General features: G+C 41.0%; 1 protein-coding gene across 2 annotated transcripts in view; it reads right to left on the minus strand.

The window, feature by feature from the left end:
- The window catches only part of ARHGEF9 (Cdc42 guanine nucleotide exchange factor 9), a 423,137-nt gene that overhangs the window by 37,963 nt on the left and 358,334 nt on the right, over positions 1 to 26,840 (minus strand). For both annotated transcript variants that reach the window (XM_077285097.1, XM_077285099.1), the window contains 2 exons: positions 20,350 to 20,582; positions 6,499 to 6,628 (listed from right to left, as the gene is read on the minus strand). In XM_077285097.1, the coding sequence (XP_077141212.1) occupies positions 6,499 to 6,628; positions 20,350 to 20,582 (363 nt within the window). The remainder of the gene's footprint in view (positions 1 to 6,498; positions 6,629 to 20,349; positions 20,583 to 26,840) is intronic.

A 26,840-nucleotide genomic window follows, 5' to 3' on the forward strand; every position in this document is an offset into this window, starting at 1 on the left:
CCAAGGGGAAAATTATTCCACATTGGTTCACATAGTAACCTTGTAACCTTTGCTTTTAATAACCTCCATTAATAAGATATATATTCTTAGAGATGTGGACAAGAATGAGAATGAAATAAATTACTTCTGTGAATTCTGCCTCAATAGCTAAAAATGGTGGCCAAACCCCCCCATCATTAATAAAGAGGTTGTCTGCTTACCCCCTGCTGCTCCAGAGCAGCATCTCCGCTGCTGTCTTTGTTGGCAAGGCTGCAGCGGTGACATCATGACTATAGCATGTGACCATTGCAGCCAATCGTTTAGCTACCTGGGCATCCCTGCTGAGTCCAATGATTGTCTGCAGTGGTGACATATCTGTAGGGGGTATGATATTGATCCTTCAAGATGTTTTATTTTATGTGATACTGCTACACTATCTGGTGTATTATCACACTGTATTTTCTGGTACTGCTACACGTACAAGTGTATTACTCTGTGTACATATATATATATATATTATTGGTTACACCATTATTGTTGATAGGGAAAGTGAGTTCCCCGGGCCATTCATTACATAAAGTGCTAGGGGGAGTAGTACCCTAAGTTGGCCACTAGATGGGGGCATTATTAGTGGGATAGTAATAGTTAACTGTAGGAGGGACATGATGGGATAAGTAGTGAGGTTTTCCCGAGTTTAGGCAATTGGGGCCGGGGCACTCGTGTGAAACACAGGGCTGGCTAGCCCAGGGCAACACCGTGCCCCGCAACATTTGTCAGAAGAGTGAACCCAGCAGTCAGTATTCAGGGGGCCAGAGTACAGAACGAAGCACAGCGACACCAGAGATAGCGGTGCAGTATAAGTGGGACTGAAGTGCAATGGGAAGAAGGCTAAGCAGAACAGTAGCAAGGTATCCAAGATGTGGCAGATTTTTGCGTGGACCGCTATTCTAAGGACTGGGTTGAAATGGTAGAGAATACCCCCACGAGAAGCAGGAATTCTGTGCATTGATGACACTGAGGGACCAGAGGAAATGAACTGTCCAGGAGACAGGCTTAGCGGCAGAGAGAATAGGCTAGGGAAAGCGTTGCCAATTGTTATGATTGACTGGGCCCTTTATAATGCTGTGTTAAGTAAAGAAGTTACGGCGTTAATTGCGGAGCCATCTTTAGTGGATACACTCTCGTGCCGGGAGATCCCAGATGACATAGAGAAGCAGCACCAAGGTACTAAGAGATGAAAACATGATCTTGTGCTGGGAGGGGGCGAGGGGGTGATACAGGGTTTACTGTCGGCCATGACAGGAGCCCTGGCCCCAGCTTCCTACATATCGACTACAGTACGACCAGCTGATGCCAATCACTGGGCACAGCAGTGATGCACAGATAGCTCAGTGATTGTCTACAATGGTCACATCCTGTAGCCATGATGCAAAGACTTCGACAGAGAAGCAGCCCTGGATGGGCAAGGGGTTAATTAAGCTAATTTTTGTCAATGTTGTAATTTTTTTAATAGATCTTACCTGTGAAGTAAAACAAAGGGGAAATTGGGCAACTCCTTCAACTGCTTGCCTACCGCCCCATAACTTAAAATGTCAGGCTGGTTCACATATAACTCTGGAACAATGTTTTAGCACAGTAGGAAGCTGTGTGGTGATTGTAAAACTGGGGGAGAGGGAACTAGCTGTCAAAGATGGTCGGACTCAACCACAGAGAAGGTAGAACTGAAGGAGCATGTTATATATTGTCTCTTCTTCCCATCCCTGTAATCACGTGTTTGCAAGCTTCCGGGAGGTAGCATGGACCGCTGGGTCTTTGCAGACCCAGATCAGCTCAGCAGTAGACTGAGGAAGGTGAATTAGCCCTGTAACTGGACCTAATAGATCAGCCCCAGTTAAAAGGGAAATCAGCAATAATAAAAATGTATTAAAATGTTGAAATGACTCCAAAAGTCGTATATGAATGTATGGGGGCATAATAATGTAAGAAAAATATTTTTAAAAAAACCTATAAACCTATATTCTTTATTGAGTTTTTATCGCAACAGATTCTCTTTATTTACTTTTGTAGCTTCTTTCACAGTTCTTTCACACAAATCTGTATATCTGTTTTTGCGACTTCATCCTTAAATCATTTTTGGGGCGCTAGTGTATTTATTCTTATAATATACTATATTATATATATATATATATATATATATATATATATATATATATATATATATATAATATATATATATACACACACACACACACACACACACACCGGTATATAAAGCAGAAATACCTCTGTATCTATGCACAGTATAGGGAAGACCTCATAGCAGCTAGTCTCCAAACACTAGCTCAGAGAGAACTGGAATTTAGAAATAAAGTCTGCATAGGCGAAATCTGGTAAAAAAAAAAAGCATGATACGAGTAATATAATACCAAGAAAAGGTATTACCGGTATTTCTCATGTACACACACATGACAGCTTATTTTGAAAAAATATCTTAACCGACAGGTGCACTTTAACTGTGAAGAAGCCTTTCCAATAATGATGTCTAAATTAACAAAGGCAAACGTATCGGTCAGACAGCTCCAAGGCTTCAGCAGATATCCAACTACCATCATCACAAATGTTCACTACACAAAACTAATACCTTTAAAATATATATATCTGTATTCTTAGTTTATTTATTATGATTACTTATATAGCTCCAACATATAACGCAGTGCTTCACAGACATCAACATCAATGCCCCATTGGAGCTCACAATCTACATTGCCAATCTGTATGTCTTTGGAGTGTGAGTGGTAACCTACGCAAACGGGGAGAACATACAAACTCCTTGCAGATGTTGTCCTTGGTGGGATTTGAGCCCAGGACCCCAGCGTTGCAAGGCTGCAGTGCTAACCACTGAGCAACCGTGCTGCCCACAATTTTTTTGAACAATACAGATAGAGAATAGGTGAACACTGTATCATGATATGTGCCTGACTCATGAAGTCATTTACTTTATTCCTACAGGATCCATGCAGGCCAAGACAATAACATCCAAAAGCAAATTACTCACATCGCAGTAATTGCATATAGAGTACATAAAGCCCAAAAGTTTCTATTATACAAAAAAAAAGTATTTTGGAAGAACCGTTTTCCTATGAGAATACAGTATGGTAAATTTCTGCAATAAATGTTTAAAAATCTAAGGCATAATTAATTTGTAAGCAATTTAATTAGACACGCTAATGAATTAAATTACTTTGATTTCTTGCAATAAAAACGGAAAGCAAGAAAGAAAATGGGTAATAAATTTTCATGTAGTAAAAGAAAAGCGTTGTAAATGTGTAGAGAGATAAAGACATAGACTAATGAGAAGTCTAGAAACCAAGAAGAACGTTAGCAAGGAGAAGACAACATACCCAGAGACAATAAATGAATGGTAGAAGGAGCAGAAGAAAATGATGAAAAAGTGAAATACAGGACTGAGAAGAGAGTAAGAGAAGGGGAAGGGGATAGACAGAGCTTTACCTAACACTATAGGGGGCAGTGAAGCAAGTGCAAGAGGCTTCTTAATTCTGATGTAAAACCATATGTACAATGAGAGAGGAATAGATGTAAAGACATGGGTTTGACTGAGGAATTCTGGTGAGCTACAACATGCGAGGACACTGCTTAAAAGATGTATTCTCAGGTTTGTAAATAACCACCTATTTTTGGAATACGGGATAACTTCCCAATTATGGGAATGCTGGCACCACCACCAATCCACAAAATAAGTGCTCTGAGGAGCCCTGTGTGAATGGAGCGCTAGTCAATCACACTCACTGCCGCCCCATTCATTCTTATGGGAGTGCTGAAGATCAGCTGAAAGCATGCTCGGCTATCTGCGGTGGTCCTGTAAGGAGATAGACGCTGGGTCCAGAACTGAAGGGGCTGCATACTCTGTCTCCGGGGGGAAGCCTTAGAGAGGCGGACCTTCCCCTGCTGCTGGAGGGAAGGATGAGTGAGACGGGGCTTCCTGCTGACAGGAGGAGGTGATGAGAGCCAAAAAAGGATGCGCAGCAGCAGAGGGATAAAAGGAAAAAGCGCCCTGGAGGGAGTTTGGCGCCAGGGCAGAGCAGCGCGCAGTCGAGTGAGCAGCGCACTCCGCTCCCCATCCTGAGACAGAGTACAGGCGCTGCAACGGGTTGTGCTGCAGTTGAACAAGAGGTCTGGGACATTGTTCTGCAGAGAGAGACATGCAGAGCGGAGCAGAGCAGTACAGAGCAGAGCCATGCAGAGCAAAGCCGTGTGGAGCAGAGCTGTGCAGAACAGAGGTGTGCAGAGCCATGCACACAGAGCGGAGCCGAGCCGGATGTCACAGCAGTCACAGAGAGGAGTGCTCCGGCCGGAAGCATTAGCGCCAAGCAGCTCAGTGTCACCCGCTGCCAACAGCGGGGACCTGGGAGAGCGGGATGTGCGGTGTATGTTCAGTGACCGCCAGAGAGAACCAGGTGCTGTACACTACGTGACCATGAGTACAGCACGCGCGCTGCCCAAGAGAGACCACATGCAGAATTGACACTTGCGCCTTGATGTGGACACAGAATAGTTGCCCTAACCCTTGTTATCTGACCACACCAGTTAAGACAGTTAAGGAGCCACGGTTGGGCTCGTACAGGTGTGTGGCCCGTACCTCTATTAGCCACAACAGTATATGGACAAGAGGCAGTGGAAGGCACCAGGGATCGACCACTGCCACCAGAAGACGGACCATCGTTCCACAGTGTTTTCCTGGAAAGGACACCGCGCCAGCCGTTGCCGGCGTTATTGAGTTTGCAGGGGGAGTTGCAGCTTAAGGACTTCCTGACACAAGTGCTAATGAACTGCCTTTTTCTGAAACGCTATTCTTTACCTCACCATATCCTTTGCCACTTATTCTGTTTTATCCACTGTTTAACCCTACACCTCCCTGCCTAGAGTATTCCCCTGTAAATAAACCTGTTAACCCTTGCTCTGCCTGCGTCCCGTCACTGCATCCCGCGTTCCTGCTAGAACCTTACAGTCCCATTAAGAGTGAATAGAGCGGCATTGGGCATGATTGACCACAGGTCGATTCACACAGGGGTCTTCATAGCTCCAGTTCTCGGATCAGAGGGGTTCTCAGCTATCAGTCCATCAGAGATTGGGAAGTTATTCCTTATCCCACAGGTAGGTCATGATTTTCAAACTTTAGAATACTCCTTTAATAGCTCAATAGACACTGAGTGTATTCATATACACATTTCATCATTTTATAGTTTTCTATATTATAATTAGGTTTCATTAGTCTACAGCAATGCCTGCACATGAGGAAAGAGACACAGAAAATCAGAAAAACTATACTACATTTCTAATTGTAGGTATTTGCTATTATTAATATTATTACACCTACTACATATTGGGATAGGATCTTGGAGACAGGAATATTTCTTTAACTCAAAATGGGGTAGCAGTATGATATGTAGCTCAATTTCACGTTCTCCTATGGAGCCCCATAATTTGCATGCATTAATCTGCTTTAGGACAAAGTAAGACGTCCTTATAAATTGGAGGGGATCGGAATGCAGGGTTTGGACTGGCCGGCGGGAGAGATGTTGGCCAGTCCATGCACTGCATTCTGATCCCGCTCCGATTTGTGTGAATCTGATTCTGTATTATTCACGTGCTGTTACTTCACTGCATTATTCCTGTATAAAATGCCATCATTGAGTACTTTATGCATGACATTAGCTCTGGTTTTTCTCCCGCACTGTGATGTCGCTGTGCGCATTGTGACATTTTTCTTGAGTTATTCCTAAGCCAAAATATCCTTGGATGATGGGTCCTGTTTGACAACGCAGGTTGCTTACCATCTATCCCACCACTGTGATATTACTGCGTGAATGATTCCTGCTGTAACCTTAAAGGGAACCTGTCACCTGAATTTGGCGGGACCGGTTTTGGGTCATATGGGCGGGGTTTTCGGGTGTTTTCGGGCGTGTACTCCGGAGGACAGAGAATGAACTTCAATCCAATATTGCGGCCAGCATGCAGCCAGCGGGTAAGGAAAGGGTGAATCAAACACCCGAAAACCCTGCCCATATGACCCAAAACCGGTCCCGCCAAATTCAGGTGACAGGTTCCCTTTAATCCTGTGCAGTGCAGAAATACAAGATTATCAAGTCGTTATCTCTGCTAAATGTAATCATTGTGGAATGTGATCTCAGACCAGGATTTGCTATAACATGGTTGCTGAGTGATTACACCTTTACTAAAAAAAAATAATAAAAAAATAAAATAAAGGAAAAGGATAAAAAGAAAGAAGAGATTATTTGAGTGAACAGAAGAGCCAAAGGGAAAGAGAGAATTACAGACAAAAGAGTGAGATATAAGTTGGGTAAGCTTACATGGCGGTAGAGAGGGAAATAAATATTACCCTAATTGGAACAATTGGCAAACTTTTAAGCGCTCCCAATATCATTTCGGCTTATTTGACTTTTAATTTCTCAGATAACCTTAGAAAATGTTCTTGCTAACCTCCCAGTCCAGGACTGAAGCTTGCCACTGTGCAATCTTGTCGATATTCTCCAGTCTCCTCTTCCTCTCGTTGATCTGTTGAGTGACGTTCCTCATAACCGCTAGAGCTGCTGCCACATACCTGTAATCACTGCAAATACAGAAAGAGAACATATTTCTTTAATTGCAAAGCGAAAATCATTTATTTAATGTGTATAAAATGTTAGGCTGACATTAGTTTGTTTTAAGTTAATAGTGAATTTTAAAAATGATAAATAAGCCACCACCGAAGTTTTCTAGCGGTGGGCTACTTCCCTCTTACCAATCAGAACACATGCATGCTGAATAGTGAATAGTGAGTTTAGTAAGATTAATGGTTGGCTGAATGGCTAATAACATTTACACCCACTTTAAGAGTACATAACCATGGGATTCTGTGCAATTTTGGCGCAGAAAATACACAGCAAAATACTCAGTGGCAAAAACTGATTCAAATTTTATTGGAGTAATGTTATGGTTTTCATCATACCCAAAAAAATGGAGTACATATCCAGAATAGTATAAAAAGGTATACGTTTATTACATACTATATCAAAGACAACTTACTTGTCTGTTTTGTCTTCTTCAGTTCATTTAGACTCCTGCTTCTTACATGACTTGTTTTGACATCATGGTCCCATAACCATGATGTCACCAAAGGTCCTGAAGAAGTTTTAACACCAGAAACTACATTGATTATGCTATTATCAATGTAGTTTTTGTAGTAAACCCTGGGGACTCGAAAGAGCATGGGGCCCTGGGTAATTGCCAACACGTTCATATCTGCCACAGCATTATTGACCATGGAATCTCTGCTCTAGTTGTGTATACATTTGGCATACTGTGCACAGAAGGAAACCACCCATCCTGATATTCATTAACCAATTTAAAAAAAAACATAAAAATATTACAAAAAGTAAAAAAAGTTAAGCGCCGTACTTAGAGCTCTACAACTTTTGCATTCAGCTCCAGTATTGTAACCCCCACTTTTCTTGCAAACCACTTAGACAAATCACTTTCACACATAAAATTACATTTGAAAAACTGAAGTTGACAAAATAGCGAGTTGTTACTGTTCGAGAGACATGCATTTATATGCAACCATAATAGCATATTTTTATTAATGGTGTTTGCTCTAATGATTGCTTCATTTCCCAACAATGTTGGCATTATTTATTCAGTCTAATTATTTTTTTTTACCCAATAATCGTCGAATGCAAAAAGATCTTTATTAGTGATGAGGGAGTGTACTCGTTGCTCGGATCATCCTGAGCACGCTAGGGTGACCTCCGAGTATTTATGACTGCTTGGAGATTTAGTTTTCATCCTGGCAGCTGTATGATTTACAGCTACTAGCAAGATTGATTACATGTGAGGATTCCCTAGCAACCAGGCAACCCCCACATGTACTCAGCCTGGCTAGTAGCTGTAAATCATTCAGCTGAGGTGATGAAAACTATATGTCCGAACACTAACAAATACTCGGAGGTGATCCCAGCAACGAGTACACTCACTCATCACTAATCTTTATACCTCACATAGAATCAGTGTGCTGCAGTGAGCCCCAAGCAATCACCTTCCTATTTGAAACATGTTCTGCATTAAGCACAATGCAGTGGAGAAATACAATATCACGAACACTACAGTAAGTGACCACCATCTTACCATGTGTTTTGTGTTATGTTTTATTTGCGAAGAATGATGCAGCTACTGTTTAAGGGAGACTGTTGTTAGGGGTCGAGTTCCCGCCTCTGCACAAGGGGAATCTTGAGCCATCTCCGCTGCGGTCTCCCATTCTTCTCCTGCCGCAGTGGAGCCTGCTCAGCAGAGACGTCGGTCCCAGCGTCTCGCTCAGTCTGACTCTGTGCAAAGGGTTACTGCTGCCTTTCCAGCTTCTGCCATAGTAGCCAGTACTGGGCAGCGGCGAGCAGACGCTTTTGGGACTAAGTCCTGCTTTTGCCCTTCTGAGCATGCCCAGGGCAAGATCTCTCGTTGGAGATCAAGGGTCACATGCTTAGATACTGCAGCAAATCCCATTGGTCCTCCAGGAAGGTCCTGAAGGTGCTCAACTTCTGTGGCAGCCTCCCATTGGTCCTTCTGGGTTGGTCCTGTACTTGCTGCAGCTATAAAAGGTTCGCATGACCGCATGGCCATGCGCTAGTATCAATCTAAGTTATGTACTTTGCGCCAGTGTGGTTATGTATGTATTCAGGGACCTGGCTGAAATAAGCCCTTAGAATACCGGCACCTCCGGTGAGGAGATTGTATGTTTGCATGACCACTGTCTGCTATCAGTTCGGCAGTTAGCCTGTGCTCCTGTGAGTCTAACAGGGCACAGTGATTTCCTTTTACGGCGACTCTGTGAAGTAACAGAGCTCGCGTATACCACCAAATAGTGCCACCATTCACTAGCAGCAGGTTCCTCCTGCACGGTGGACCCCGGGCTGCGAACGCACCAATAATAAACATCTATATTTACTCGGTGCGTTCTGCTAGCCCTAACAACTGTAGCCCCCAAAATGCCTTTTAAAGTAAATATACAGTTAGGGCAGACACATACGAAAAAAGGGCCTCTATATGGGCCCTTTACAATCTAATAGTGCATAATAATCTATCTGTATCTGTGAGAAAAGTTTCTTGCTGCTTTGGAGGTGGAAGTGAGCCCCCTTACCTCCTGCGCCCATGTGTAGTTTCAGAGATTGCATAGTATATCCCTGTATACAGTGCTACAGTGGTCTTAGACCCTAAAACTACCATACTAACACTGTACATGTTTCTAATTCAGTGCTTGATAAGTTTTAATTCTTATTTAGGCTATGTTCACACTTTGCGTTTTTTGCTGCGGATCCGCAGCGGATTTGCCGCTGCGGATCCGCAGCAGTTTTCCATGCAGGGTACAGTACAATGTTACCCTATGGAAAACAAAAAACGCTGTTCCCACTTTGCGGAAAATCCCTTTAAAAACCGCGCGGAATTGCTGCGGAAAAAAAGAAGGAGCATGTCACTTCTTTCTGCGGATTCCGCAGCGGTTTTCAACATGCACCAATAGGAAAGTGCTGTTGAAAACCCGCAGAGGAATCCACAGAAGAAACCGCAGGAAAATCCGCAGGTAAAACCGCAGCGGTTTTTCAATGCGGTTTTTCCAAATCCGCTGCGGAAAAATCCGCAGCAAAATCTGCAAAGTGTGAACATGCCCTTAAAGTTTCTTCTAGAAACTCATAGAAGTTTATTGAATGAAAAATGAAGAGTTTTAGAATAACATTTACCGTGTATACTGATGGCAAGAGTGCTAGATTCTTCTGCTATTTTGACTGATAGAAATTTGGGAAAATACTTTATCTGCTTCACTGCCTCAAAAATTCAACTTACAAGCCCTGATACATTATAGGGATTCATTGCTCTACCTTAAAATGATCCTGAATCACAATCAGATGAGTTTATTACTGCAGTGAGTAATGATGCTTCTTGTTACATTGCAAAGAACCAAGTCAATACCGATATAATGAATAGTTACGTTAATCGTGCATTGGATAATATAAGTGAGCATCAATGGATAATAAAATAGTAATATTTGTCATACAGAGGCATTATTTTGTTAAATTGGGTAGTAAGGCTCGGACGATATCTTTTGTAGCCTTATAATCATACACTAATCACTTAATGTAATGCCACTGGGACTTCCAACTATATCCAGCAGCAAGTATACAATTTCACAACAGATACAACCATAGGGGAATAAAAGCAGTTCCTATTGAAATCTAAAGGTTCAAAGGAGTTTTCTCATCTTCTTAAATTGGTAAAATTTAAAAATGCCTGTAAATCCAAGCAATTTATCTCTTAATAGAAATTGTTTCCGTTCTTAAGGACAGAGGTAGTTTTAATGTAATTCTTTACTGCTTGTTTATTAAGTTACTGGCTACCTCTATGGTCTAATAGCTGCGGTCACTCTCTTAGGCCAGGAGCACTGCGATTATAAGCTCTTCGTTTTAGAACTTGCATTTGTTGCTCTGAAGCCATCTAGCCTCAGTGTCTTTGTGTTCCTCCACTGCTGGAGAGGCAAAACTGCCTTTGCTTCTGATTTTGGAGAGAGCAGTGTTTGGGACGGTGTCTCTACCATGCTGCTGGTGTGTACAGTCAATCATCAGGACTGCTCCTCCTCCCCACCAAGCAGGAAGCTGAGAGGCAGGGGAGCTGTGCACTCCTGAAGAATCAAGATGGAAAGAAGCTTTGAAAAGTTAAGGGTTCTGAACTGAATATTTGAAAATGGGTTTTCTAAACCAAACTATTTAATACAGCGATTTAGTAGTAAATTTATTACATACTGTAGCTATTCACTCAAATTAACCTTTGATTAAGTAGCACTTTATTAAATAAGTAATAAATAAGTGAATAAATAGTAAGTAAATAAATAGTAAATAATAAATAGCCGTTATAATGAACCTGTCTACTGGAAGTTTAGTAGAACATAATGCAGATACAGATGGAAATGAAAGAAGTTGTATGAGAGTTTTTGCAGAAACAGTGCCTTTCTTGTCCAAATAAGCCATCATCTAGTTTACATAGTTTTTCCTCTGATGTGGTTTATGAGGACTGCAATAAACCAGCAGGACTTTTAAATAGAAGTGGTTCCCAAGTGCGTAGCATTGTTACTATATATATGTATGTATATTGTAACATCTTGAACAGTATATATATATATATATATATATATATATATATATATATATATATATATGTTGTTCTCCTGAGGGATCTCCTCCTAGACCAGGATTAAAGCATGAGTTAACATCCAGACAGTCTGTGGTGCAACATGCCATTGGTGGATGGAACAAGACATGATGTCCCAGATGTGTTTGATTGGATTCAGGTCTGGGGAGCAGGCATGCCAGTCCATAGCATCAATGGCTCCATCATGCTGGAACTGCTGACAAACTTCAGCCACATGAGGCTTAAAGAAGGAACCCAGGGCCCACTGCACCTGCATATGATCTCACAATGGGTATGAGTATTTCATCCCGGTACATAATGGCAGTCAGGGTACCTCTGGCTAGAACAAGGAGAGCTGTGCGACCCTCCAAAGAAATCATCCCGGCACCATTACTGACCCACTGCCAAATCGGTCATGTTGAAGAATGTTGCAGGCAGCAGAACATTCTCCATGGCATCTCCAGACTCTGTCACATGCTCAGAGTGAACCTACACTCATCTGTGAAGAGCCCAGGGTGCCAATGTTGGATCTGCCAATTTTGGTGTTCTCTGGAAAATGCCAATCACCCTGCACGGTGTTGGACTGTAAGCACAACATCCGCTTGTGGATGTCAGGCCCTCATACCACCCTCATGGAGTCTGTTTTTGACAGTTTGAACAGACACAGGGATGTTAGTGGCCTGCTGGATGGTCATTTTGCATAGCTCTGGCACTGCTCCTCTTCTTCCTCTTTGCATAAAGGAGTAGGTAGCGGCCCTGATGCTAGGTTGCTGCCCTCCTACTGCCCTCTCCTTGTCTCCTGGTGTATTGACCTGTCTCCTGGTACTGTATCTGCTCCATGATCTGGATACTGTGCTGACAGACACAGCTACCCTTCTTGCCAGAGTTCGCATTGATGTGCCATCCTAGATGAGCTGCACTACCTGAGTAAGTTCTGTGGTTGTACTGTAGACACCACCTCAGGCTACAGTACCTCTAGAGGTGAGAGCAATGACAAAAATGCAAAAGTGACCAAAACAGCTAAAAAGGATTAGAACCGAGAAATGGTCTGTGATCACCCCCTGCAGAACCACTCATTTAAAGGTTTGTCATGCTAATTGCCTGTCACCTGTCATTTCTGCAGGAGAAATTGATTCACATCGGTGTTGCGTCATAACTGGACAGGCTAATTTCACAGACGTTTGACTGACATGGAGTTACATTGTGTTGTTTAAGCGTTCCCCTTATTTTTTTGAGCAATGTATATATATATATATATATATATATATATATATATATACACACACACACACATGCAAACAGGGTAAACTATTTAGGTGACCACTGTGAGAAGGAGAAGACACCTTTGTAATTCAGTGTAAGTTGTAGAGTGCCACATATACAATGAGAGGCACGAGGAGCGATAGTATTAGCCATAACAACTATTACAATACAAATATTGAATTAGGTTAAATGAAGCTTATGAATAAGTAATTGATTATAACTAATATCATTAATAATTAGAATTTCATATCTACATAAAAATAAATAGATGAAAATAACATTCATTTGATGGAAAAATAACCTCTAATCCACATGGTAAAAATACCCATGGTTGCTAATAATTGAGCTATTTTAAACGTCAAATAGAAATGCGAGCTTTCTTTTACTGTCGGATCAGCAATAGTAGCAGAAGGTACAATATAAGGACTAATTGAGAAGATTTGATCTTGGCTGTTACATGCTTCATTGTAAGACAGAAGATGTAATAAACACAAGACAGATCTTTCACATTGTATTGCTATGTCTTGCCCTATAATAAAGAGAGACAAGGTATCTGCTATATTTGCTGGGAGAAGGGTAATCCATCTTCTCAAGGAAAGATACTGCAGTCAGGCTATCGATTTCCACCTTATGTATTCATTTTATTCCACTGGACATCAAAGCTTGTTAATTAGAAGAATGCATGAGGGCAGCTGCCACTGGTGTGTGATTAACAAGCATCAAGAGCCGACTCCTAACGAATGTCAGAGAGATAGCTGAAACCTCAGTGATCACAATGCAAACAGATATAATGGTTCTGGGTAATTCTCAGGAAATTATTCTTCGCACCCCCGGCAAGGTGTACTAAGTCTGATCTAATTTAGAATATGCACAACGTTTCTATAGAAAAAAAGCCAGTCATGGGTAGGCAAGCATGCCCTGCGTAACTAGTACATTACGAATCCAAGCCTTTCTTAATAAGCCAGTCAACAAAAAATGGACACTTGGACATCAATGCGCTGCCCATTTTTTTTGTTGTTTTACCAAGCTATCTAATTGAATTGCCAATTTCTGTCCGAAATATGAACCAAAGTAGGAAACTACTAAGCAAAAAAAAGTCTGGTACGTGAATAGTGTCATGCAACACAATGTGTCAGTGAAAAAAATAGCAGCAAACAGACGGCAAACTCTATGTGAATAACACTATGTGAATAACTATGTTCTTTTGCACCATTTTAAAGCTTCATTCTGCATCTGAATTTCAAGTACATAAGCTAATTATTTTCTTAAACAAGCACTCCTCTTCCCATCAAAATATTTATACTCTTAGTATACAGCTCTGGCAAATATTAAGAGACCCCTGCAAAATTTTCAGTTTGTCTGATTGTTCTCTTTATAGGTATATTTTTTAAGTAAAATGTAAATTGTTCTTTTATTTTATAAACTACTGACAACATGTCTCCGAAGCTCCAAGCAATACATTTTGTATTTATTTTCTGAAAATGAGAACATTTAGAAACAACAATACTAATGTTTTAACTCAGGAAGAGTTCAGAAATCAATACTTTGTGGAATAACCGTGATTTTTAATCACAGCTTTCATGCGTCTTGGCATGCTTTCTACCAGTCTCTCACACTGCTTTTGGGGGACCTTATGCCACTCCTGGCACAAAAAATGTTTTTCTTTGTTTCATGGCTTGTGAATATCCATCTTCCTATTGATTATTTTCCAGAAGTTTTCAGTGGGGTTCAGGTCTGGAGATTGGGCTGGCCATGACAGGGATTTGATGTGGTGGTCTTTCATCCACACCTTGGTTGACCTAGATGTGTGGCATGGTGCATTGTCCTGCTGGAAAAAACAGTCCTCAGAGTTGGGGAACTTTGCCTGAGCAGAAGTAATCAACTGTTTTACCAGGATAACATTGTATGCGGCTTGATTTATACGTCCTTCGCAAAGATTAACCTGCCCAATTCCAGCCATGCTGAAGCATCCCCAGATCAACACCTGATCATTTGATAGTTAGATGGAGACCTGGAGAGGCGTACAAGCCACAGTGTCTTGCACCCACTGTGAAATTTGGTGGAGGATCGGTGATGATCTGGGGATGCTTCAGTAAGGCTGGAATTGGGCAGGTTGTTCTTTGCAAAGGACATATGAATCAATGAATCAAGTTGCAACGTTATCCTGGGAAAACAGTTAATTACTTCTGCTCAGGCAATGTTCCCCAACTCTGAGGACTGGTTTTTCCAGGAGGACAATGCGCCATGCCATACAGCTAGGTCAACCAAGGTGTGGATGAAGGACCACCACATCAAATCCCTGTCATGGCCAGCCCAATCTCCAGACCTGAACCTCACTGAAAACCTCTGGAATGTAATCAAGAGGATGATGGATAGTCACAAACCATCAAACAAAGAAGAACTGCTTAAATTTTTGTACTAGGAGTGGCATAGGGTCACCTAAAAACAGTGTGAAAGACTGGTGGAAAGCATGCCAAGACGCATGAATGCTGTGATTAAAAATCATGGTTATTCCACAAAACATTGATTTCTGAACTCTTCCTGAGTTACAACATTAGTATTGTTGTTTCTAAATGATTATGAACTTGTTTTTTTGCATTATTTGAGGTCTACAAGCAATGCATTTTTTTTTATTTTCACCATTTCTCATTTTCAGAAAATAAATACAAAATGTATTGCCTGGAACTTCGGAGACATGTTGTCAGTAGTTTAAAGAATAAAAGAACAATTTACATTTTACTCAAAAATATACCTGTAAAGAGTAAAATCTGACAAACTGAAAATGTTGCAGTGGTCTCTTAATTTTTGCCAGAGCGGTATTGCAGTTCTCACTTACAATTACTCATTTTGCATTTCTACCCAGAAAATTCTTCGCTTTCCATTAGGCCTGTAAGATCACGTGATTAACCCCTTTCTGACATTGGACGTACTATCCCGTCGAGGTGGGGTGGGCCCGTATGACCACCGACGGGATAGTACGTCATATGCGATCGGCCGCGCTCACGGGGGGAGCGCGGCCGATTGCGGCCGGGTGTCAGCTGACTATCACAGCTGACAACCGGCACTATGTGCCAGGAGCTGTCACGGACCGCCCCTGGCACATTAACCCCCGGCACACTGCGATCAAACATGATCGCAGTGTTCTGGCGGTATAGGGAAGCATCGCGCAGCGAGGGGGCTCCCTGCAGGCTTCCCTGAGACCCCCGGAGCAACGCGATGTGATCGCGTTGCTCCGAGGGTCTCTTACCTCCTCCTCCCTGCAGCAGGCCCGGATCCAAAATGGCCGCGGCATCCGGGTCCTGCAGGGAGGTGGCTTCACAGCGCCTGCTCAGAGCAGGCGCCTGGAAGCCTGGAGCTGTGCACGTCAGATAGCCGATCTGACACAGTGCACAGCAAAGTGTGAGATCAGCGATCTTACACTATAACATGATGCCCCCCCTGGGGCAATGTTATAGTGTAAAAAAAAAATATTCACATGTGTAAAAAAAATTTTTTAAAAATGCCCAAAAAAAATTCCCCCCCCCCAAAAAAATATTGTTCTTATAAATACATTTCTTTATCTAAATAAAAAAAACAATAAAAGTACACATATTTAGTATCGCCGCGTCCGAAACGACCCGACCTATAAAACTGTCCCACTAGTTAACCCTTCAGTGAACACCGTAAAAAAAAAGAGGCAAAAAACGCTTTATTATCATACCGCCAAACAAAAAGTGGAATAACACGCGATCAAAAAGACGGATATAAATAACCATGGTACCGCTGAAAACTTCATCTTGTCCTGCAAAAAACGAGCCACCATACAGCATCATCAAAGAAAAAATAAAAAAGTTCTAGTCCTCAGAATAAAGCGATGCAAAAATAATTATTTTTTCTATAAAATAGTTTTTATCGTATAAAAGCGCCAAAACATAAAAAAATGATATAAATGAGGTATCGCTATAATCGTACTGACCCGAAGAATAAAACTGCTTTATCCATTTTACCAAACGCGGAATGGTTTAAACGCCTCCCCCAAAAGAAATTCATGAATAGCTGGTTTTTGGTCATTCTGCCTCACAAAAATCGGAATAAAAAGCGATCAAAAAATGTCAAGCGCCCGAAAATGTTATCAATAAAAAAGTCAACTCATCCTGCAAAAAACAAGATCTAACATGACTCTATGGACCAAAATATGGAAAAATTATAGCTCTCAAAATGTGGTAACGCAAAAAATATTTTTTGCAATAAAATGCGTCTTTCAGTGTGTGACGGCTGCCAATCATAAAAATCCGCTAAAAAACCCACTATAAAAGTAAATCAAACCCCCCTTCATCACCCCTTTAGTTAGCCAAAAGTTAAAAAATTAAAAAAATGTATTTATTTCCATTTCCCATTAGGGTTAGGGCTAGGGTTAGGGTTAGGGCTAGGTTTAGGGTTAGGGTTAGGGCAAGGGTTAGGGTTAGGGTTAGGGCAAGGGTTAGTGCTAGGATTAGGGCTAGGGTTAGGGCTAGGGTTAGGGTTGGGGCTAGGGTTATGGCTACAGTAAGGGTTGGGGCTAAAGTTAGGGTTAGGGTTGGGGTAAAGTTAGGGTTAGGGTTTGGATTATATTTACGGTTGGGAATAGGGTTGGGATTAGGGTTAGGGGTGTGTCAGGGTTAGGGGTGTGGTTAGGGTTACCATTGGGATTAGGGATGTGTTTGGATTAGGGTTTCAGCTATAATTGGGGGTTTCCACTGTTTAGGCACATCAGGGGCTCTCCAAACGCGACATGGCGTCCGATCTCAATTCCAGCCAATTCTGCGTTGAAAAAGTAAAACAGTGCTCCTTCCCTTCCGAGCTCTCCCATGCACCCAAACAAGGGTTTACCCCAACATATGGGGTATCAGCGTACTTAGGACACATTGGAAAACAACTTTTGGGGTCCAATTTCTCCTGTTACCCTTGGGAAAATACAAAACTGGGGGCTAAAAAATAATTTTTGTGGAAAAAAAAGGATTTTTTATTTTCACGGCTCTGCGCTATAAACTGTAGTGTAACACTTGGGGGTTCAAAGTACTCACAACACATCTAGATAAGTTCCTTGGGGGTCTAGTTTCCAATATGGGGTCACTTGTGTGGGGTTTCTACTGTTTAGGTACATTAGGGGCTCTGCTAACGCAATGTGACGCCTGCAGACCAATCCATCTAAGTCTACATTCCAAATGATGCTCCTTCTCTTCCGAGCTCTACCATGCGCTCAAACGGTGGTTCCCCCCCACATGTGGGGTATCAGCGTACTCAGGACAAATTGTACAACAACTTTTGGGGTCCAATTTCTTCTCTTACCCTTGGGAAAATAAAAAATTGGGGGCAAAAAGATCATTTTTGTGAAAAAATATGATTTTTTATTTTTATGGCTCTGCATTATAAACTTCTGTAAATCGCTTAATGGGTCAAAGTGCTCACCACACATCTAGATAAGTTCCTTAGGGGTCTACTTTCCAAAATGGTGTCACTTGTGGGGGGGTTTCAATGTTTAGGCACATAAGGGGCTCTCCAAACGCAACATGGCGTCCCACCTCAATTCCAGTCAATTTTGCATTGAGAAGTCAAATGGCGCTCCTTCACTTCCGAGCTCTGCCATGCGCCCAAACAGTGGTTTACCCCCACATATGGGGTATCGGCATACTCAGGACAGATTGTACAACAACTTTTGTGGTCCATTTTCTCCTGTTACCCTTGGTAAAATAAAACAAATTAGAGCTGAAGTAAATTTTTTGTGAAAAAAAGTTAAATGTTCATTTTTATTTAAACATTTCAAAAATTCCTGTGAAACACCTGAAGGGTTAATAAACTTCTTGAATGTGGTTTTGAGCACCTTGAGGGGTGCAGTTTTTAGAATGGTGTCACACTTGGTTATTTTCTATCATATAGACCCCTCAAAATGTCTTCAAATGAGATGTGGTCCCTAAAAAAATGGTGTTGTAAAAATGAGAAATTGCTGGTCAACTTTTAACCCTTATAACTCCCTAACAAAAAAAAATGTTGGTTCCAAAATTGTGCTGATGTAAAGTAGACATGTGGAAAATTTTACTTATTAAGCATTTGTGTGATATATCACTGTGATTTAATTGTATAAAAATTCAAAGTTGGAAAATTGTGAAATTTTCAAAATGTTCGCCAAATTTCCTTTTTTTTCACAAATAAACACAGGTAATATCAAAGAAATTGTACCACTATCATGCAGTACAATATGTCATGAGAAAACAGTGTCAGAATCACCGGGATCCGATGAAGTGTTCCAGAGTTATAACCTCATAAAGGGACAGTGGTCAGAATTGTAAAAATTGGCCTGGTCATTAACGTGCAAACCACCCTTGGGGGTAAACGGGTTAAAAACTGACGAGCTGAATCTTTCTAAGCTCTATGTAGAAATAGGAGGTTAATTTTCCATTTATGAGCCATAAATCACTGCAAAAGTCCTTGATAGGGGGAGGAGGCACCAACTGGGTGAGGAGGTGAAGAGGGGAATGATAAATGCAGGGATGAGACTTCCTGTTGCTACATAGATTAGAGAAAAGATAAGAATTATCTGGGTAGAAAGGCAAAATGAGCAATTGCAAGTACACAGTGCTATATAATATGGTGATTGCAATATATTAAGAGGATAAAAACTTTGATGAGAGGAGGGCTTCTTTAATGGATAGAACATGAAAACATTGAGAATCTAATATGTATTGTCTTGCTACAGTAGTAGGACGTTTTGATCTGTTTTGAGGTGGCTTTGACAAATACGTTTACTGATATTTCACAGTAAATGTGAAGTCACATGCCATGTCAGCATTTCAGATTATACACATTCTGCCTTTGTACTTTAAGAGACTGGGACAAAATATGCACAAGGAGCTATATTGATTAAAATCCCCCATACACCTCAAACTTTAGATGAATGTCAGCCAAAAAACGCCAACCATCTGATGTCAATGGGGGCTTCTCAATCCTTTCCTGACAGATGATCCATTTGCTTTCAGAAAACATAAGTCACTGCCAGTGGTGTCTTGCAGCGGTTTTCTCCTCTTTTCCCATAAAAAAACATGAGCGGTTGACCAAGCCAAGAGCTCTTTCTAAGATGGAGTCGGGAGTGATAGCTGTCAGGTCAAGTGGAATAAACGTTGTGCCGACTGTTATCTCAAGTGTATGACTAACTTAAGAAATATATATTTAATTCAGGAAAACAAAAGCCAAAATGGGGAATTTAATAATTTCTTTGTGCCACTTTTCTTGCTTCAAAAATTTGAAAATGTTGTCACAAACCATTTTTACACAAAATTTTCAGCCTATTAGGGATTTTATACTGGACTTGTTGCAAGATAGGAAAATTGGAATGGTTGTTAGGCAGACAAGTTTAAGTCAGATTTATGAATTGTGACTGTTGAAAAAGTCACAAAAAAGTGATCATTCTGGCACTAATGAAAGAGGTGTAAAATTTTAAGAAACAGTTTTAATCAGAAATGTTATATTTAAGGATTTATCAAGTTTAGTAAACATTGTCGCAAATAAAGGCTATGCAATCAAGAGACATAACTGATCTAAAAAATCGCCTACTTTCATGATACATTTCCCCCACAGAAATTTGATGACAATTGTTCAAAAAATAGCACTTCCATTTTTCATTTTACACATTTGTTAAATTCTGCTAAAAAATAATCTACGTTGATGACTCGACATTGCTCATTTTATTTTGAGATTGCTCCTGTGCTTAAAAGGAACTTTTTCATTTGCAATGGATATAAAAAAAATGCCTGCCTAAGAAATTCCTTTATGTACTTAGAAAACGATTTGTAAAGGTGGTCGAATTCCTCTAAGGCTATCACACAGATGTAATCTGCTCTGGAGTAATACCTGTGGTCCTGTGCTGTGTATTTCAGAAGCTCAGCCAGCTGAAGTGGGTACTTGCAGATCTTCTGCACCGGTGTCAGAAGGAACCCATCAATAGCAATGTCAATCATTTGCTGCAGTAGTCGGCACGCTTCAAAGAAATGCTGGTACCTGCCGTCCTTCATCAGCTTGGAGAGCTCCATACAGGCATCCAAGTGATTATTGCAGTACTCTGAGTAAATCCAGAACCCATCTTGCTGTGGGAGAAAAATGAAAATTAAATAAATAAGAAAGTGCAAACATGTTTTTTGCCAGACTTATGATGTAAACGTCTTGTTGAATCTGTTGTAGCACTACCACTCCTTCTTTCATCCAATCTTTGCCTTTTTATATGTTCAGATACCCATATATTAAAAGGAAAAATCACTTCTGCATTCTGTCTTTCAAAAAGATATGGGTATTATTTTCTGATGGTTTATTACTGGATTCAAACAGGGTCAGACTGAAAGTGATCTGGGTCCCAAGGCCTTAAAGGGAACCTGTCACCCCCAAAATTGATGGTGAGGTAAGCTCACCGTCATCAGGGGCTTATCTACAGCATTCTGTAATGCTGTAGATAAGCCCCCGATGTTACCTGAAAGAGGAGAAAAAGAGGTTAGATTATACTCACCCAGGGGCGGTCCCGCTGCGGTCTGGTCAAATGGGCATCTCAGGTCCGCTCCAGCACCTCCTATCTTCATTCTATGACATCCTCTTCTGGTCTTCACGCCGTGGCTCCAGCGCAGGCGTACTTTGTCTGCCCTGTTGAGGGCAGAGCAAAGTACTGCAGTGCGCAGGCACCGGGCCTCTCTGACCTTTCCGGCTCCTGCGCACTGCAGTACTTTGCTCTGCCCTCAACAGGGCAGACAAAGTACGCCTGCGCCGGAGCCGCGGCATGAAGACCAGAAGAGGACATCATGGAATGAAGATGGGAGGCGCTGTACCAGACCTGAGACGCTCATCGTAGCGGGACCGCCCCTGGGTGAGTATAATCTAACGTCTTTTTCTCCTCTTTCAAGAAACATCGGCGGCTTATCTACAGCATTACAGAATACTGCAGATAAGCCCCTGATGATGGTGAGCTTACCTCACCATCGATTTTGGGGGGTGACAGGTTCCCTTTAAGGGTTTACTCTTGATTTGTGTCTTGAGCAAAAACAGCTCTGCAGTCTCCTTACTTCCTGGTTGCTGGGGGGTAACCATTCCTTGAGTGACAGTTCTGGTCAGGTTACTTCTGCTTTGCTGATCATGCTACTGTCACACATTACCTGTCAGTGCTTGCATTGAAGTTTACAATGTTATCATTATTTTTGCATATATGAATAACATGGCCTTTGAAGAAGCAGCATTAATTAGGAGGACTGCTCTGGAAAATGTAAATTATGGGGGCTGGTGAAATTACAAGATTAATAACAGCTCAGGAGCTCACAGGTAGAATGAGGGATGTGAGCAGCTAACTGCTGTACAGAAATCAAAGGGCTGGAGAGAGATGGCTGGGATCTCAGGAGTTAACTCCTCAGCTTGGAATGTATCTACTGTGCATACTTGACCAGACTCTGGGGGTCGGGATCCTTGGTAACAAGCTGCACCTTATATAAAACAAAAGGTCTCATAGCAGAACAACAGCAGATAACTAAAGCAAGTCCATTGCAAACTTGCTTATTATCATGCTGTCTAACTAAAGAAATGTAATAACCAAAGAATATGCCTTTAAATGTTGTGGTTTGCTCTCCAATGTGAGGAAACAGACAAACATAACCCCATGTCTCCACTTCCTCACCGGCTATGAAATATTGAGTGCAATATAATTTTATGAAAATCTAGAGAATAAGACTGTAACAATGCTAAAGGAAATCCACAATAAAAAAATGAATTAGTTTAACAAGTTTTAACAGTGCCATCCTTCCAAGCAAGTGAATTCTGATAAACAGATGCAAATAGATAACAAAACAAGTTCCTTTTTAAATTAGTATGCAAATGAATGGGATTTGTCTTGTTATGGCCATTATTATTTTAATTGCAATGTGTGAAATAGCAAGTAATTACTTTTTCAAGGACAAATGAAAAGTAGAAAGTTAGGAAATTCTAGCGTTAATGTAATCTTTACGCAAGTCCAATTACATTTAACATGTTTTCCATGTATATACACGTGGAGAAGCAAGGTTACGTGTTCACACGTCTGTCCTTCAATGTATAGAAAACTTCAATCATCTAGACAAATAAATGGGAATAGGAGACACACAAGGGTCACTAGTTAATAGCAGAATAGCTGAGTTTTCTAATGATATTACGGAGAATGATCCATCTCTCCTCCTTTGGCTAATACCTCATAATGAGGCACATTGATTAAATGCAAATGCTTTGACCTGTCCGGTCCCTAAATGCTTGTATCTTCTGGCAGAATATGCAACCTGTCTAATCAGAAAGAAAAATGAGGCATAAAAAGCCCTCATTAAGAACTTATGGTCCTTTTCTCATTTTAGTCCTTTTTCACTTATTGCCTACACCTACTTCAAACACCTTGATGGTGGATATCGAACAGAGAAAAGAAAACCGATACGACATAAAAATGTACCATGTATAAAGAAAATACAAATACTAAAAAATATATATTTGTTACATAGTTGAAAAGACAAGAATATAACCAACATACCAGACACATACAGTAAATAAATGGTGGGTGAGCCAAAAAGGAAAAATTCCGCCCAAAATAAAGGCACACCACAAAGTAATGTCCAATCACTACAGAAATGAATCAATGCACGAATGATATATGGATATGTATGCATATCATATGACTAATGAGTAAAAACAAATTAATTTAGGTATGTAGGTAATAAACATACAGATCACATAATTGATAGGTAAAAAAGAGACTAATTAAAGGGAAGCTGTCACCTCAATTTTGCCCTATAAACTGAGGCCACCGCCATCAGGGGCTTATCTACAGCAATGCTGTAATGCTGTAGATAAGCCCCTGATGTATCTTGAAAGATAAGAAAAACATGTTAGATTTATACTCACCCAGGGGCGGTCCCGGTTCTGTTCGGGTCCAATGGGTGTCGCGGTCCGGGTCTGGCACCTCCCATCTTCATAAAATGACGTCCTCTTCTTTGCTTCCTGCCGCGGCTCCCGTGCAGGCGTACTGTTTTCCCTGTTGCGGGCAGAGCAAAGTACTGCAGTGCGCAGGTGCTGGGCCTCTGACCTTTCCCGATGCCTGTGCACTGCAGTACTTTGCTCTGCCCTCAACAGGGCAGAGAATTACGCTTGCGCAGGAGCCGTGGCAGGAAGACAAGAAGAGGACGTCATCGTATGAAGATGGGAGGCGCCGGACCCGGACCGCGACGCCCATCGGACCAGACCGAATGGGTCCGCCCCTGGGTGAGTATAATCTAACTTTTTTTTTCTCTTTCAGGTTTCATTGGGGGCTTATCTACAGCATTACAGAATGCTGTAGATAATCCCCTGATGGCGGTGGCTGCAGCTTATAGGGCAAAATTGAGGTGACAGATTCCCTTTAAAACATAAAAGTAATATCATGGTACAGATTAGAGTGACAGCAAAGATAACTCACCAAAACGTTAGATCACAAAGTGCAAATAGTGCATACAGGAATACGGACATGATGAGGCTCACCCACCAAACATCCGGCGCACGTTTCACCAATGCTTCATCAGAGATAATCTTGGTATTGATTCATCATAGTTTTTGAACCTTTTTTTCTATAGTAAATATGGTTCTAATATTGACTTTTATAACTGTGCCTTATTCGCTATTTAATTTGGGCCTTTTTTAATTTAACTTTATTTGGTTTTCATTTGTTTGTTTATTTTATTTGACAATGTGGCTGTTATCTTGCTTATCCAGATGTTTTAGCATAACTTATCACGAGAGAATTATCAAAATATTACAACATTACCTTAGTGGAGTAGAAAATATATATCATATTAATTTTGAGCAATTGAAGACATTTTATAGGACTATGCGACTTTTTGCTCTAAAAAGGGCAAAAAACGAAAAAAAGCATCTTTGATTTTTTGACAGAATGTATCAACTCATGTACGCTAGAAGTATTCGGCACAAAAAATGTCAATGCATACCACAAGACTAAAAAGAGACGTCACTTAAAAAACACAAATGATGAATCAGAGCCTTTATCTTGTCTTTAAACTAGTGTTCAATAAGTGACTTCAGAGGAACCATAATAGAAGGTAAATACAGAGAGATCATTCAACCAATCTAAATATATTCTGCATAAGTTTCCACTAGACGTTAGAGGAGGTGTTATCTTTCTGTGGCACACTAACAAGAAAATAACTGTAAAGTAATATCAAGATGATTGAAACGTGAACTTAAAATACTGAACTGAGGTTTTGTAGGTCATGTATATTATAATTAAGCCACAAGAAAATTTATGTAACATGGGGTCCATAATAATTGCTAGAATATGCAGGACAATGCTAATGTTGGCCACCAGTATGTTTTAGCAAAGCCATCGATTTTGTGTCCATTTTTGGCAGTTCAGTTTTGTATAGAACAGGGGTGGACAATTAATTTTCCCAAGGGGCGAAATGAGAGACCCTGCCTGTTGAGGAAGGCAGAACCAACAGGCCAAACTTAATTCTCCTCATTGTTTTTTGTATTTATTTTTATCACTTTAAGCAGACTTATTTATATTGACTTGCTGCTAGCTACTGCTAATACATGTTACGATGGGTCTGATCGATGATGGGTATGTATTCTTACCAGTAGAAGCTAATCAAAACCATACAATTTACTTCTTTTTATAATGTTTAGAAATCATACTGCTCCTGTTATTCAATCCATGTACCTTGATCAACAGCTCCCAGCAAAATATGATGCCCCCATAGTCCCCCCCGTAATTTCCACACAGCGGTCTCTTAAACACTATGATGGCTTTACAGAGCCCCTCAAACAGTATGATGCCCACAAAAAACCTTCCACACAGTATGATGTTCCCACAGAGACCCCCAAAAAGTAATGATGTCCCTACACAGTATGATGTCCCCAAACAGCCCCCCACAAAGTAATGATGTATACAGCCCACATGCAGCATGACGACCCAACAAAACTCCTACACAGTCCTCTTAAACAGTATGATGTACCTTGATCAACAGCTACCAACACAATATGATGACCCCATAGCCGCCCAAACAATGATTTCCCCACACAGCCCTCTTAAACAATGTGATGTACTTCCACAGCCCCTCAAACAGAATGATGTCCTCAGAGGGTCCCTCACACAGTAATGATGTCCCAAACAGCCCCCCATGCAGTATGATGCCCCTACACAGACCCTCACGTAATATATTGTACCTATATAGCCATACAGCCCCTTGCAAAATATGATGTCATCACTCAACCCCCCAAAGAGTGTGGACAAAAAAAAAAATTCTGGTTTGCGCTGTGTACTTGTCTCCATGCAGCATTCGCCATGTAGTGACGTCATCGCACCTGATGCGCTCTCAGACGCACATGCTCAGTGGTGGAAAATACAGGTAATATTACTACTATGTGGTTTACTTAATGGGGGTTTTGTCATAAAGAGCTTTAATGAAATATCCAATATATCCATTGGGTTTAAACCAAGCAAACAATAAATCTATCATATTCATGTAAAACAGTGGGGTTACTTTCCATGAAAGTTGATGAAAGATTTGGAAATAGTGTGCTTACTCACTAGACTGGTAGCTTATCTCCTACGGACTACCATAGAGACTGAATACATATACACTGAATGCATATAATGGGAATGAAAGACTCTAATTTGCCAGTGTTGAAATCGGTAACCCAGATGTTGGACCCCATAGACCAGATCAGTGAATATGCCATTATGTCCCTCTTGGGTATACTTATTTAAAGATATTTAAATCATGCAGGTGACTGTCCCCTCTCTCTAGAAAGTCTGTTCAAATCAGATATTTCGGAAGAAGTTCAAATAAGAAAATATTGTGTTATTGAAATTTCTGACTGTTCCGTTGATGGCAGTAGAAAAATGCTAAAATGCATTTCTTTGCTCCTAAAACAACATAATTCAAATTAGTGGAACTGATATTCAATCATATACATTTCGCTAACAAAATCTGACACTTGGAATCCACCTCTAAAGAAAAAGATTCCAAACTATGCATTAGCAAGGCAATCTCTATGTGTGTGGTCGTCAACCTGCACTGTGGTCCTGACATAAACCACGTCATGTGAACATGAGTTGAAGCAGGGAAAACACATGTGCATAAAAATGAATTGTCATACCAGAGAATGCAGACTGCATTGGTAAAACAGGACTGTGCCCAAAAGGCTCTTACATAATAGTGGTCTATTCATTGCAGATAAAAATCTAAAAAGGGGGGAATTATAATTTTCTTGACGTTCCCTGACATATTCACAGATGATGAAGGCCAGACCTGTGTGGCTTATGTAACAGGACGCTAAACTAGGCTGAAACCCTCGGGCAT

This window comes from Ranitomeya variabilis, chromosome 2, assembly GCF_051348905.1.
Source record: "Ranitomeya variabilis isolate aRanVar5 chromosome 2, aRanVar5.hap1, whole genome shotgun sequence".
Lineage (NCBI taxonomy): Eukaryota > Metazoa > Chordata > Amphibia > Anura > Dendrobatidae > Ranitomeya > Ranitomeya variabilis.